Source organism: Mobula birostris, chromosome 11 (genome assembly GCF_030028105.1).
Source record: "Mobula birostris isolate sMobBir1 chromosome 11, sMobBir1.hap1, whole genome shotgun sequence".
Lineage (NCBI taxonomy): Eukaryota > Metazoa > Chordata > Chondrichthyes > Myliobatiformes > Myliobatidae > Mobula > Mobula birostris.
In genome coordinates, this window is record NC_092380.1 from 57020600 (window position 1) to 57037211 (window position 16612).

A 16612-nucleotide genomic window follows, 5' to 3' on the forward strand; every position below is an offset into this window, starting at 1 on the left:
TTCCTCTTACCACTAAAATGGTTAAATTGCATCCATTATAGGTAGGGGCACTTGTCAATCATAGCTGATGCCAAAGAATATCAAAAGTAGATCATCCCTACCTAGCTTTGATAACATGCTTTGTCTAGAAATAATCACAATCAAGAGTGAACCAATGTGCTAGGCTTTGTACAGATGTTTAGCCTATGGGAGTTGGCATTGGCTCATATTTTTAAGTAATGGTTGGTTGCTTGTGGTATGTCTATGAAAAGCTGATCTTCAGACTATGTTCCAAAGTATGACAGGGGCAAATAAATAATATGTTGCAGGATATTAATCCATTTACTTTATCCTAAGATTTAATCTGTAGGATAATGGAGTGTTTTTTTGCTTTGCTTCATGTGTTGAGTTGGATAAGTACTTCAGAAAAAAAATGCAATACCGTAGGATAAAAGGGGATAATTTTAAAGAGATAATACAAGAATGATGTGATGACTACCCTTTGCAGCTGTATAGTTACTTAATGATGGTCTTATTCCAAGGGAATGTAGCACTGTGTTCCTCTTCAATTTATCTAACCAGTTTGAATATTTAAACGTTTTGTTTTCTTTCTATGGTATTTAAAATAATTAAAATTAATACAGTTTTTAAAATAAGTAGTTTCTTAATGAATTATTGTTGGTGCAACCATTTTGAAAAAGAGCTGAAGATGTTAGAGAATGAAGGAAACACGGTAGATAAATTGAGAAGTAGTTTGGAACTCCTGCATATCAAGTGGATAAGACAGCACATGACTAAGGAACATGGTGACCTGTTTTGCTGGACAAAAGATAGTGCTAAATATTTTTGGCAGATAAATCAGATGTAAATAGGGGCAAATGAATAGTTAAGGCATCACACAATCAGCTTTTTCTTGGTAAACAGGAAATATTACAAGTTTTATATCAGCATTTTTGATAAAGATGCACTGAGCTAGCTGGAGCATGGCGTAATGTTATGCTTGTTCACTTGTTTACAAGCTAACAAACAGTGAAGTAGGAAAGTTTCAGAGACCACGAAATAACAATGTGAAAAGGAGAGGGAGAAGTTTTGAAGAATTAAGTCAGCATAGTGAGTCATTAGTCTTCATTGACTGCATTGAGTACAAGGTTTCTCATAGCTCCTAACTGCCAACTTGCTGATTTGGTCAACAACGTTGTTTTAAGGAAAGAAAAGCTGATGGGGAAACAAAATGAGTCTCTTTCCTGAACTATTGACTGTTGAATTGTGCACTTTAATAGGGTAAACCCAAGGAATTGCATGGTCAGGCATTTGCACAGTAGGGGAAAATGAAAACTTGCTTTATTTTTTGTAGAGGTTTATACTAGCTACTCTGATGTTGCCAGAGTTCTACAAGCAGCAATCTGCTTTGAAGTTTAGGGAACTATTGTTATCAAGAGAATGTCCATGAGAAAAAAGAAAGCATATTTTATAATATCTTTCATGTTCTCAGAATATTGCAGTGTTTTATGGCTAATGAATTATTTTGAAGTGTTGTCACTGTTGTTATGTGAGGAAGCATTGCAGTCACTTCTTGCTTAGTGAGATTCAAGAAAGCAATGAGGTAAAAGAGATGATTAGTATAGTTTGAGTCACAAATATTGAATAAAAAATTTCCATTATTCCTTGATCTTTGATTCAATTTTATTTTATTCCTTGAATCTTTTATCCCTTGGATATCCCTCCAAATGGGGGGTGTGGGGCGTTGGGAGAAAGCAGAGCCTAGGTTAATGTTCCATCTGAAAGAAGTCGTGTCTAATAAATAGCCAGTCTTCTCAACAGCAGCCCTTGATGCACATTCAGCTCCATGCAGAGCCCTTGTAAAAGCATTTCCACTGGGTTAAAGTCAGTCTTTTATTCTGTATTGCTCACTCAATATAAATTTATCGTCTGCACCATACTAATTGTTTACCAATGAGTTAAACTTGGGATATTTGTTAATAACCTGAATCGTGTATAGCCATATTACTTTTCATAGATTTTTATTTTAAACGACTAAATTCTTATCAGGACTTTTATTAGTCACCGATCCCCTGTATTTAATTGCTTTTGACTAGTAAGTGCCATTTTGGCATAATAATGTACTTTACTGCAATCTTCTCCAACTTTTATCCTAATGAAAAATAATATAACTATATCCACAAACAATGACCTTTTTGTGATGTCACATTGTTCCTCATAAGTCATGTGGTTCTGGTTTGGAAGACGTATCTTTTCATCAACTCTGCTCTTAAACGCATCTCCCCCATTTCACGTACATCTGCTCTCACTCCATCCTCCCGCCACCCCACTAGGAATAGGGTTCCCCTGGTCCTCACCTACCACCCCACCAGCCTCCGGGTCAAACATATTATTCTCCGTAACTTCCGCCACCTCCAACGGGATCCCACCACTAAGCACATCTTTCCCTCCCCCCCTCTCTCTGCATTCCGCAGGGATCGCTCCCTACACAACTCCCTTGTCCATTCGTCCCCCCCATCCCTCCCCACTGATCTCCCTCCTGGCACTTATCCGTGTAAGCGGAACAAGTGCTACACATGCCCTTACACTTCCTCCCTTACCACCATTCAGGGCCCCAAACAGTCCTTCCAGGTGAGGCAACACTTCACCTGTGAGTCGACTGGGGTGATATACTGCGTCCGGTGCTCCCGATGTGGCCTTTTATATATTGGCGAGACCCGACGCAGACTGGGAGACCGCTTTGCTGAACATCTACGCTCTGTCCGCCAGAGAAAGCAGGATCTCCCAGTGGCCACACATTTTAATTCCACATCCCATTCCCATTCTGACATGTCTATCCACGGCCTCCTCTACTGTAAAGATGAAGCCACACTCAGGTTGGAGGAACAACACCTTATATTCCATCTGGGTAGCCTCCAACCTGATGGCATGAACATCGACTTCTCTAACTTCCGCTAGGCCCCACCTCCCCCTCGTACCCCATCTGTTACTTATTTTTATGCACACATTCTTTCTCTCACTCTCCTTTTTCTCCCTCTGTCCCTCTGAATATACCTCTTGCCCATCCTCTGGGTCCCCCCCCCCCTTGTCTTTCTTCCCGGACCTCCTGTCCCATGATCTTCTCGTATCCCCTTTTGCCAATCACCTGTCCAGCTCTTGGCTCCATCCCTCCCCCTCCTGTCTTCTCCTATCATTTTGGATCTCCCCCTCCCCCTCCAACTTTCAAATCCCTTACTCACTCTTCCTTCAGTTAGTCCTGATGAAGGGTCTCGGCCTGAAACGTCGACTGCACCTCTTCCTAGAGATGCTGCCTGGCCTGCTGCGTTCACCAGCAACTTTGATGTGTGTTGCTATCTTTTCATTTGGCTATTTCTAAGAAGGTCTGTGCCTTCTGTATACCAATATTGTCAAGCCCTGTCGAAGTGGGTTGAAGGGAAGTATACCTGATGCTGAGATGCATCCTAGGATGCACTGGGACACATCATCAATGATGTAATCTGGGGTCATCAGGTTTTTCGGGTCTTCCAATATCAGACACCTTTGCCCAGTTGACCCAGCCAGGGGTCAGCCCCCAGCTTGTGTCCCAACAGCATTGGTCCAGGTCCACAGGTCACACCTCTTGATTTGTAGTCATCTGGAAGCACACTCAGCAGCATCTGTGACAGTCCTGATCGCTTCTTTCTTTGCAGCCCCCATAATGCCAAGGAGAGATTAGGTTCTGCAGAGTGAGCAGCCAGCAAAGCCTCTATACCCCACCTCTGTAGTCTCCACCCCTGTGTCTGGCACTGCTCTAACAGTTCCTGGTATTTGGCCTTCTTGTGTTTGAATGCTTCCTCAATCTGGTCTTCCCAAGGCACTGTTAGTTCTACAATGACCACCTGCTTTGAGGTTTCTGATAGAATGACCATGTTGGGCCTCAGTGATGATGATGCAATAAGTTCGAGAACTTTAATTGCTTACCTAGATCTACTCTCAGTTACCAGTCAGACACAGTGGTGAGCAAGCATGCTGGTGACCTGGGCTGAGGCTGAGGTAGGTCTCCAGCTTTGACAAAGTTATGGGCTTTCTGGGTTGGTACAGGGGTTCACTGTTGTTGATGGCCAAGGACATATTTTTTGCTACTGCCTTCAGCCGTAGCAGCCTTCTCCCAGGGCTTTTGGGCAGCTTCTGAAGATGTGTTCCAGGGCAGAGAGGGCATGATGGTGCCTCGCTTTTGCCCCAAGCAGAAAGGTTTGCTGGATTAGGCAGAATGTTGTACATGGTCTGGATCATGAACTTGGTGCACTAGGGTTCTGCCTGCTGGACGTTGGACCAGGAGATTTTCTGCTTCAGCATATCCTTACATCTTGTCCAAGCTTCCTGCTGCCCCATTCCTACCATCCTAGAAGTACGCACTTCCTCAACATCTGCTTACACCTTTTCCTGGACTACTTTGCTGTAAGCCCTGTTGAAGTTGGTTAATGGAAGCTGCCCAGTCCCACCGGACCAGTTGCCACTGTCCCTTCCAGATCCCTGTGCCTCAGATGTGACTCAGTCATCTCCACTGCATCTTGAGCCTTCCATTTCCTGCCTGTCGGGACCTCAGTGTCTACTGTTGAGACTTTGGGATACTTAGCAGTGTTTCTGTATCAGTTTGTTTGTTGCATTATATAATTTACTTGGGTATGCAAAAGCTTAGGTACAATATCCCCAGTGAATGTAATCCTTCTTTTCTACTGAGTATGGAAAATGCAATCTTTGCTAATAACAGTGTCATGATTTAAATGAGGAGCCTTGCTGTTGGCATGTGTAGAAAAGTAAAGCAGTTTTATATAGCATCTTTCACAGATGTTGCCAGAGTGATTCTTGGTCAACATGATATTTTATTAGAGACACAAGAGACACTGCAGATGCTGCAGATCTTGAGCATCACACATAAACATTGGAGGAACTCAGCGGGTCAGGAATATAAACAATGTTTTGGGCGGAGATCCTTCATTATGAATCCTGTCCAGGTTCACCTTCCCACTCAGCTGGTCTCACCTATCACCTGCCAGTTTTACTACTCCTCCTCCTCCACCCCATACCTTCTTAATCTGGGTTTTGTTCCCTTTCTTTCCAGTCTTGATGAAGCGTCACGGTCTGAAGTATCCATTGTTTATTTCCTTCCATAGATGCTGCTTGACTTGCTGAGTTACTCCCAGCATTTTGTAATTGTTGATTATATTTGATTACATGATTCTCCTGCAATGTGTCTCAAATAGGAATAAAATAATTCAAAGAATTTATTCAGCACAATAGGTACCCATTTTGCCATTTGCCTGTACTGATTCCTTATAAGACTTTGCTTTCTCCATAACTTTATTTCTTTTTTCCATTCAATAACTTAGCCAATTCTGTTCTGGAAGCCATAGGGCTTGATTGTGCAGCTTACTAACCTGCTGTTCTGTAGACCATACTGGCTGACTGTAGTGACCAGGTCAGCTTGTTCCTGACATTTACACTGTGCTCTTGTAGAGCAGAAAATCTGGAATTAACTGGTAGTTAGATGCTGAGATATGTAACATCCTGCTCCATTTCTGGTGTCATGTCTTGATTTGTGGATCTGGTGGGGTTTTGGATTTGAATGGCATTGCCTAGTTTGAATGGAGATAATTATTTTTTTTCTTTCCCTTGCTTAACCTCAATGTTACTTAACCTTCAGACTGCTACAACTGAACTTTCCAAGCCATCAGACTCTCCACCTAATGTAGTTTGCACATTGCCACTGCCACTATAAGTTTTCTTCCAAGTCACACATCACCCTGACTTTTAAGTATTATCACTGTAACTTTAATACAATGTAAACTTGGCCCAAGTAGTAAGGCTAATCAATACTTCAGCTCACTAACCCACCCCTCCACAGACCCACCCCCACCACTACTTGATTGTTTTATGTCAGCCACCTTATATACAGATATTCCTGTGCCTAGTGTTACTTTATGGACATACAATTAATCTAAGTATATAAGCTATCTTATGTATTTATATTATGGAGTGTTCACCAATATCTTTAACCTCTTGCTTTGGCAATCTGAGGTACCTGCCTGCTTCAAGCAGGGTTCAATTATACTGGTGCCCAAGAAGAACATTGTAACCTACCACAATAACTATTGTCCGGTAGCGTTTACGTCCACTATGATGAAGCGCTTTGAGAGGTTAGTGATGAACTATATCAATTCCTGCCTGAGAAGTGACTTGGATCCGCTCCAATTTGCCTACTGGCACAACAGGTTCATAGCAGGTGCCATTTCATTGGATCAGACATGAGGATGCTTTTTATTGACTACAGCTCGGCATTCAACACCATTATCCCTTTAAAGCTAATCAATAAGCTTCAAGACCTTGGCCTCGATACCTCTTTGTGCAATTGGATCCTTAATTTCCTCACTTGCAGACCCCAGTCAGTTTGGATGGCAACATCTCATCCACAATCCCCATCAGCACAGGGGTGCCACAAGGCTGAGAGCTTAGCCCCTGCACTTCTCGTTTTATATTTATGACTGTGAGGCTAAGCACAGCTTCAATGCCATATTTAAGTTGGTTGATGACACCACTGTAATTGTCAAATCAAAGGTTGCGATGAATCAGCATATAGGAGGGAGATTGGAAATCTGGCTGAGTGGTGCCAACACCATCTTCTCACTTAATGTCAGCAGGCCCAAGGAGCTGATTATTGATTTCAGGAAGAGTAAATTGGTTCATGAGCCAGGCCTTTTTGGAGGATCAGAGGTGGAGAGGGTCAGCAACTTCGAATTCCTTAGTGTAATAATTTCAGAGGCTCTGTCCTGGGCCCAGTATGTAAGTACAATTACGAAGAAAGCACGGTAGCACCTACTTCCTCAGAAGCTTGTGAAGATTTGGTATGACATCTAAAACTTTGACGAACTTACGTAGACGTGTGGTGGAGAGTATAATGACTGGTTGCATCACAGTTTGCTGTGGCAGCACCAATGCCCTTGAACAGAAATCTGACAAAAAGTCGTGGATATGGCCCAATCCATTATGAGTAAAGCCCTCGTCATCATTGAGCACATCAACACAGAGCACTGTTGCAGGAAGCAGCTTCCATCATCGAGTCCCCATCACCTAGGCCATGCACTCTTCGCTGGTGCCATCAGAAAAATGGTACAGGAGCCTCGGGACCCACATTACCAGGTTCATGAACAAGCATTGCCCCTCAACCGTCAGACTCTTGAACCACTTTCCCTCACCTTTACTTGCCCCACAACCTATGGATTCACTTTCAAGGACCCTTTATCTCATGTTCTGGATATTTATTGCTTATTTCAAGTTCAAGTTCAAAGTATATTTCTTATCAAAGTATGTATACTTTATAGAACTTTGAGATTTGTTTTTTTACAGGCAGCTACAAATCAAAGAAACCCAATAGAACCCATTTAAAAAAAAAGAATGTCAAACCTGAAATGTGCAGAAGAAAAAACGAAAAACGTGTCAACAATAAAAGTAAGCAATAAAAGTTCACAAAAGTGAGTCCACACTTTGATCGTTGCAAGCCACAGCCACTGTTCAGTGCAGAGATGAGTGAACGTTGTGGAGAAGCGAGCTGAAGTTCAGTATAGAGTTGAGTAAAACTCCCAGAGCAGCGGTTGAACTGGCCCATCCCTTGCCTCTGGCCCCAACAGCCTGGCCTTTTCAATTTGGCCCGGAACTTAAGTTGTTCAAACCTCAGTTTGTTCCTTGCTCTATTTATAATATTTATTTATTATCATTAATATTCTTTTCTCTTTCATGCTTGCACAGTTTTTGCTCTTTGCTCATTGGTTGTTTGACCAGTTGGGTGACGTCCTTCATTGGTTTTATCATGTTTCTTGGATTCACTGTGTATGCTCACAAGAAAATGAATCTCAGGGTTTTATATGGTGACATATACAGTTTGTACTTTGATATTAAATTTACTTTGAACTTCATTGTTCTACAAGAGCCTGCCCCAGCCCTTTCCAGATTTGATGATTCATTTTCAAGACAACCACATTATAAAATGCATGGTCACCAGCTTCAGAACGCCATGGCTGGTATTCACTCTTTTTAAATTTAAATTTTGGCTTTTTTCTTTAACTAGGAATAAAATGATAAATACAGTGTAAATTTCTAATGATGCGTATTGGTTATTACAGCACACTCTATGATATTTTGTGTACTAGATCATTGTGGTGAATAATCATTATTTTTCAGGCATTTTTTATTTACAAAAAGTAAATCTCTGTTAATATCAGCAAAAAAGATACTGGAGGAACTCAGTGGATTAGGCAGCATCTGTGAAGAAAAATGAAACCAAAATAGCAACTGTTCATTTCCCACCACAGATGCTGTTTGACCCATTGAATCTCTCCAGCATCTGTAGTCTCTTGTTTATCCTTCTCCCTGCTCTTATCAATGTTCTTTCAATCTAAATTGCAATAGTTTTACTTACTTTTTCAATAATTAAATATTTTGTTGACTGCTACCTGGATTGTTTATGTGACCTGAAATTGCTCAAAAACCGATGATCCTCTGGATGGCAGTGTTGCCCTAACAGCTGCTTCCCATTTTTCTTTCTCAAATTCTTTCCCTACAGGAGGTGGCAGCACACCACCTTGTCTCGATTTCAGTGTAATCCTACCTTAAATTACCTTACTGCTGTTGTTACCCACTGTTATTAGTTAATCAGATAGCAGTTAATTTTTTTTTACTGATACTTAAATTCACGTATGCTACATTTCTACTAGTTGCTCCTTGGGAGTGGCATAACCTGGTACTTTTAGCTGTTGCTCCCACAAATGCTAATAGACCATGAGGTTATGGGCTTCGGTTATGGTTGGATGGCTGTTGCTTTTCTGGATGAACCTGTGCGTTCCTCCTCTACTCTGCTTGCATTTGAGTCGGAGAATTGGCTGCTATTCTGACTCATTTTTTGTTAGAGAGGTGTGATTTTGTGAAATACTTTTGTTATTAATAAAGTACATGGAAACCTATCTGATTCATCAGTAAGTAGCAAATTGGGAGACATGACAGGGATCTGCTATTTGGGAGATGTAGAAACATCCTGTGGCTGGGAAGTTGAAGGGCCCTGACCTCTACAGAGAGAGTATCCCAGTATGAGTGTGGCTGAAGATTTTACCCACTTGAATGTAAAATATCTCAATTGACAAAGAATTGTGGAAAACCTGAACTTGAAAATTCATTATTCATTAGTGAAGTCAAAGTAGAATATCATGTCTCTGGTTTCTTAAGAACTAAGCTTTTTGCCCTGATGCCCCCAATCCACCCTGAATGAAGTGCTGCTAGTGGAGTTGTCACTAAAGTACACTTTGGACGAGTAACAAAGCAGCTAAGTGTTCAAAGTTGTGGCATAATTGTGATCTTTGGAAGGTGTTTGAGCTATGAAAACTTGCTGTACAGTACCAAACCAAAACCCACGGATGGACCAGGAGGTTTGTCATCTGCTGAGGGCAAGATCTGCAACATTTAAAGTCTGGTGACCCAGGTCTGTATAAGAAACAATTTTGAGCAAGGTTGGAGATAGATGCATGTCAACTCTGGCAGGGTTTGCAGGCTATTACTTTCTACAAAGCAAAACCCAATAGCATGAATGGCAGCGATGCTTCATTGTGAGACAAGAGCTCAACACCTTCTATGCCCTGCTTTGAAATGGAGACTATACTACTGTGAAGATCCATTCTGCACCCGGTGACCATGTATTTCATAATTTGGCTTTTTTGACACTGATCAACAGAAAAGACTCTTTCATGTCAAAGTGAAAACAAATTTCTACAAGTTGGTCTAAATTTATTACAATTATTAAACACAAAATAATTGCATAATCATTCACCCCCTTCAAGTCAATATTTAGTCGATGTACCTTTGGCAGCAATTACAGCCTGAGTCTGTGTGGATGGGTCTCTATCAGCTTTGCACATCTAGGCACTGCAATTTTTTTCCCATTTTTCTTCACAAAAGTGCTCAGGCTCTGTCAGATTGCATGGGGATCATGACTGAACAGCCCTTTTCAAGTTCAGCCACCAATTCTCAATGGGATTGAGGTCTGGACTCTGAGTTGGCCACTCCAGGACATTAACTTTGTTATTTTTAAGCCATTCCTGTGTAGCCTTGGCTTTATGCTTGGGGTTATTGTCTTGCTGGAAAATAAATCTTCTCCAAAGCTGTAGTTCTCTTGCAGATTGCATCAGGTTTTCCTCCAGGATTTCCCTGTATTTTGTTTGGAAATTTTCTTGTATCTATCTCCTGATTTGTGCTTTTCAAAACCTTTTTGCGGAGTTGCTTGGAGTGTTCTTTTGTCTTCATGATGTACAAACGTAGTTTTTGCCAGATACTGACTCACTCGCAGTTGGACCTTCTATTTTCACTACAGTCAATTGAAACACCTTAACTGCACAAAGCTCTCCAGAGGCAAATCTCTATTTAGCTAATTATGTAACCTCTAAAATCAATTGACTGCACCAGTGATAATTTGGTGTGTCATATTAAGGGGGAGGGGAGGGTGAATACTTATGCAATCAATTATTTTGTATTTTATATTTGTAATTAATTTAGATCACTTTTAGAGATATATTTTTACTTTGACATGAAAAAGTTTTTCTGTTGATCAGTGTCAAAGAAGCCACTGTGATTCAATGTTGTAAGTTAATAAAACATGAAAACTTTCAAGGTTGGGGGTGAATACTTCTATAGGCACTGTACATACATATATTTGCTGTAATTGACTTACTTACTTTTTTTCTATATTATCATGCATTGCATTGTGCTGCTGCCGCTAAGTTAACAAATTTCACAGTATATGCTGGTGATATATTGATCTGATTCTAGTTGTCAGTAATGAAAGTGCCAGTCTGGTTTTGTGATTTGAGTAAGCTGTTCCTTTATCTTGTGAAAAATGCACCAGATTAGCGTGATGTTTTCCTGGTTTTACAGAGGCATCTCCCCTGTTGTCTGGTGCTCTTGCATTTGTTGTTGAGGGCTGAAATTGGAGTTTCATTTCATTCGGTTGTCATTTACCTGTCAAGCACTGTAATATGAATAGTGCACAGAAGTGTTCAAATAAACATGTGGTGCTGTTTGATCTGGGCTCTATCTCCAGTGTAACCAACTCTGTGTTACATCAATATTGGAAAGGGTAAGAGCCCAAAAACTGGTGCAAGATGATCCATTCTCTAATGTTGGATGTCATCTTAAGGATTCTGTGAGTGAGGTATCAGAGAAGAGGGTGAATAAGAGGGAGCTAGGGCTTTACTCTCTAGAGAGGAGGAGGATGAGGGGAGACATGATAGAAGTAAACAAGATATTAAGAGGAATAGATAGAGTGGACAGCCAGTGCCTCTTCCCCAGGGCACCACTGCTCAATACAAGAGGACATGGCTTTAAGGTAAGGGGTGGGAAGTTCAAGGGGGATATTAGAGGAAGGTTTTCTACTCAGAGAGTGGTTCGTGCGTGGAATGCACTGCCTGAGTGAGTGGTGGAGGCAGATACACTAGTGAAGTTTAAGGGACTACTAGACAGATATATGGAGGAATTTAAGGTGGGGAGGGGGTTATATGGGAGGCAGGGTTTGAGGGTCGGCACAACATTGTGGGTTGAAGGGCCTGTCCTGTGCTGTACTGTTCTATGTTCTGTAATACCCTATGTTTAAGGAAATGGGTTTTCATTCACCCCTCTCTTTCAACAATTAAAAAACTTATAGTAATTACACTCTGTTTTGGCTTTGCCTTCTGTCTTCCAATACATGAAGATGTGGCACTGCATTGGTTTGGCAGCTTAAAATTAAAGGAAGATAAATGCGCTTTATAAACAATGATGACCTTGCCAGTTCTTAGTTATTTTTTGTACTTTTTCTGGAAGCTGATTATCCGTTCCTGTGTGAATAATTAATGTTAATCCAGTTATGTGCTCGGAACTTTCAGTGCAGATTGCTAAACAGAATGTGAGAGATAGATTCTCATTGAAAACTGTGAGACAGAGATACACGTTAACATTTTTCGCTTCTAGCTCATTGTAGTAGAGCAAAGAAGCAAATGATACAAGCTTCCCGTGAATATGTCCTACTCTACAATTTCATTTTTGATACTCTCTTAGCTTTTATTCCACTGTGCTGTCTGACACATCACTGAAATTGTTTTCCTATTGTATAATCATTCTGAACCCATACCAAAATAGTTTAATTAGCAATTACTTTGACTTCATTTGGGTTGGAATCAAAGTGCAATGGTAGGGTAGTGCACCACTGGACCTATCATTTTAAAATGCAGCCTTACCCAATGCTAGCAAAGGTCATAAAAATTAGATATACAGTAGCATGCAAAAGTTTGGGCACCCCGGTCAAAATTTCTGTTACTGTGAATAGCTAAGCGAATAAAAGATGACCTGATTTCCAAAAGGGGTACGAGGGGTAATTGATAAGTTTGTGGCCTAAGGTAGAAGGAGTCAATTTTAGAAAACCTAGCACATTTATTTTTCGAGCAACACAAATCAAAGTTGCTGGTGAACGCAGCAGGCCAGGCAGCATCTCTAGGAAGAGGTACAGTCAACGTTTCAGGCTGAGACCCTTCGTATTTACACACTCACTCCAGCGGTCGTGGAGCATGTGGATCCCTTCTTTGTAGAAGTCAGCATCTTGGACCTGCAGGAAGTGGTCGGCAGCAGGGGTGATTGATAAGTTCATGGCCTAGGGTAGAAGGAGATGAGTTATTATTAACTTCGCAAACACAAGGAATTCTGCAGATGCTGGAAATTCAAGCAACACACATCAAAGTTGCTGGTGAACGCAGCAGGCCAGGCAGCATCTCTAGGAAGAGGTACAGTCGACGTTTCGGACCGAGACCCTTCGTCAGGACTAACTGAAAGAAGAGCTAATAAGAGATTTGAAAGTGGGAGGGGGAGGGGGAGATCCAAAATGATAGGAGAAGACAGGAGAGGGAGGGATGGAGCCAAGAGCTGGACAGTTGATTGGCAAAAGGGTTATGAGAGGATCATGGGACAGGAGGCCCAGGGAGAAAGAAAAGGAGGAGAGGGAAAAATCCCAGAGGATGGGCAAGGGGTATAGTCAGAGGGACAGAGGGAGAAAATTGTTCCTCTGACTATACCCCTTGTCCATCCTCTGGGCTTTTTCCCCCTCCCCCTTTTCTTTCTCCCTGGGCCTCCTGTCCCATGATCCTCTCATATCCCTTTTGCCAATCAACTGTCCAGCTCTTGGCTCCATCCCTCCCCCCTCCTGTCTTCTCCGATCATTTTGGATCTCCCCTCCCCCTCCCACTTTCAAATCTCTTACTCGCTCTTCTTTCAGTTAGTCCTGACGAAGGGTCTCGGTCCGAAACGTCGACTGTACCTCTTCCTAGAGATGCTGCCTGGCCTACTGCGTTCACCAGCAACTCTGATGTGTGTTGCTTATTATTAACTTAAAGCTTTCTGCATTTTCACTCAAAGAGTTGAACTGCATGTGCATGTAATGAGAGCTGTATAACTCATCTCCTTCTACCTTAGATCACGAACTTCTCAATCACCCCTGCTGTGGACCACTTCTACAAAGAAGGGATCCGTATGCTCCATGACTGCTAGAGTAAGTGTATAAATGTAGGAGGGGACTATGTTGAAAACAAATGTGCTAAGTTTTCTAAAATTGACTCCGTCAACCTTAGGCCATGAACTTATCAATCACCCCTCATAAAGTTAAAGGTGACACATTTCTTTAATATTTTAAGCAAGATTACTTTTTTTAATTTCCATCTTTTACAGTTTCAAAATAACAAAAAAGGAAAAGGGCTCGAAGCAAAAGATTAGGCACCCTGAATGGTCAGTACTTAGTAACACCCCCTTTGCGAGTATCACAGCTTGTAAACGCTTTCTGTAGCCAGCTAAGAGTCTTTCAACTCTTGCTTGGGGGATTTTTACCCATTCTTCCTTGCAAAGGCTTCTAGTTCTGTGAGATTCTTGGGCCGTCTTGCATGCACTGCTCTTTTGAGGTGTAGCCACTGATTTTCGATGGTGTTTAGGTTGGGGGACTGTGAGGGCCATGGCAAAACCTTCAGCTTGACCCTCTTGAGGTAGTCCATTGTGGATTTTGAGGTGTGTTTAGGATCATTATCCTGTTGTAGAAGCCATCCTCTTTTCATCTTCAGCTTTATTTTTACAAACGGTCTGATGTTTGCTTCCAGAATTCGCAGGTGTTTAATTGAATTCATTCTTCCCTCTACCAGTGAAATGTTCCCTGTGCCACTGGCTGCAACACAAGCCCAAAGCATGATCGATCCACCCCCGTGCTTAACAGTTGGAGAGGTGTTCTTTTCATGAAATTCTGCACCCTTTTTTCTCCAAACATACCTTTGCTCATTGTGCCCAAAAAGTTCTATTTTAACTTCATCAGTCCACAGGACTTGTTTCCAAAATGCATCAGGCTTGTTTAGATGTTCCTTTGCAAACTTCTGACGCTGAATTTTGTGTTGAGGATGCAGGAAAGGTTTTCTTCTGATGACTCTTCCATAAGGGTCTATTTGTGCAGGTGTCGCTGGACAGTAGAACAGTGCACCACCGCTCCAGGGTCTGCTAAATCTTCCTGAAGGTCATTTGCAGTCAAACGGGGATTTTGATCTGCCTTTCTAGTAATCCTACAAGCAGTTCTCTTGGAAAGTTTTCTTGGTCTTTCAGACCTCAACTTGACCTCCACTGTTCCTGTTAACTGCCATTTCTTAATTACATTATGACCTGAGGAAACGGCTACCTGAAAACACTTTGCTATGTTCTTATAGCCTTCTCCTGATTTGTGGGCATCATTTATTTTAATATTCAGAGTGCTAGGCAGCTGCCTAGAGGAGCCCATGGCTGCTGATTGTTGGGACAAGGTTTGAGGAGTCAGGTATCACCTGGCCTTTCCTAACGATGATTGTGAACAAGCCATAGCCCTGACAAGCTATTTAAGGTCTGAGACCTTGGTAAAAGTTATCTGAGAGCTCAAATCTCTTGGGGTGCCCAAACAGTTGCATGGTGCTCCTTTCCTTTTTTTCACTCTAAAATTGTACAAAACAAAAATAATACACTAACCTTGCTTAAAATGTTGAAAAGAATGTTTCATCTTTAACGTTATGACTTTTGGAGATCAGTTCATCTTCTACTCACTTAACTATTCACAGTAACAGAAATTTTGACCAGGGGTGCCCAAACTTTTGCATGCCATTGTAAACAGAGCATATACTGTATTAAGAACTGGAGATGTAAGTTTTGATCTGAATTACAACTTTGTGTGCATTATCAGGTCACCCTAACTCTCAGATTTTACAGTTGCTTCTATTCTGCAGTGCTGTTTATTTTCTTTTCAAGTGCTAAACTTTTGTATTAAATATCATTTTAATTTTGGAAATTTTGGTTTAACTGTCTTGCTACAGCCAGTATTTGGCCAGATTGGCCTTCATTTACGTTCTGCATCAGTAAACGTACTGTATTTGATTCAGTTTGGTGATATTTAAGTGGAATATAGTATTGTTTAGTTGAACTTTTACAGTAGAATTTTAATCGTACAAAACCATAGAAACTGTGTGTGAAATTCTGTGAGAGAAATACAGCTTTCCTTCCTATAATGGCACCAGGACTCCTCAGGACCAGCGTATTGTTGATGTGACAATTCTTTGAATTGTAAAAGATCACATTATTTTGGTGTGCCTTATTGTAAGTAACCAAGGTGGAAATAATTTATTAAAAGTTTTAAAAACAAAAGGCGTCACTGTTTGCTGTGGGGATTTATTTAACTATTAGTATCATCCCTTATCTGTTTATAGAGAAGTAGTTGTTATGACAAAATAGCCTACTGGCTTTTTGTAGTCTGTTTAGAGTTTGGCAGCTGTGGTAAATTATAGTAAGTTCTCAATTGACTAAAGTCACCAACAGGCCCTTCCATTATATTGAATGTTAAACGCAACAGTGTAGGATTTCAGTCAGCTTCAGTTGGAACTATTGTCTTGTGATTTGTGTTTTATATCTAAGGAAGATAATGGGATATCCCTTTTTAGTTGCATAATGGGGTAGAGTACATAAAATATACTGTATGTAAGGTAGCGTACTATGGTTTTCATTGACATAATTTTAAAGTTAATTTCTGGAAAGTGGGCAACACTGGCAAGGCCAGCATTTAGTGCCCATTTCTAATTGTACTTCAGGTGATGGTGGTGTGCTGCTTTTCAGAACTGTAGCAAGTTCTTCTGATGAAAGTACTCCAGCAGTGTGGGTAGGAAGCACTAGGATTAAAACTCAACAACTATGAAGAAATAGTGATACACTTGCAAGTCAGTTCCTATGAACCTGATATCTATATCTTCCTTAGTGGTACAGATTGTGATGTGTGTTAGGTAATCCAGTAGATTGTATGTGTCTGTAGGTGACACGGGAATTCCACTATTGATGGGGAAGCTTGTTGGAGGTGGTCACTGAATGCTCTGTGTGCTGCAGTTTTTTACTTATCACCCTTGGATGGTGTTTGGGTTCTTGCTGTATGGATGCATTGATTGCTTAGTTTTCTGAAGTGTGTTCCTGGAAGCTCATTTAGAATCTTAAAATTGTGCCCTCTCCTTGGTTGTTCTCCATGTACGTACAAAATATCTGTGGGGATACTGGAGAT

General features: G+C 41.2%; 1 protein-coding gene across 9 annotated transcripts in view; it reads left to right on the forward strand.

The window, feature by feature from the left end:
- Nucleotides 1-16612, forward strand: part of mrpl23 (mitochondrial ribosomal protein L23) — a 130563-nt gene that overhangs the window by 30212 nt on the left and 83739 nt on the right. Inside the window, exon 5 of one of the 9 annotated variants that reach the window (XM_072272279.1) lies at nucleotides 13492-13567. The exons of the other annotated variants lie outside the window; for them this stretch is intronic. Coding sequence (XP_072128380.1) covers nucleotides 13492-13566 — 75 coding nt within the window. The 3' untranslated portion in view covers nucleotide 13567. The remainder of the gene's footprint in view (nucleotides 1-13491; nucleotides 13568-16612) is intronic. 9 annotated transcript variants of the gene reach the window in all.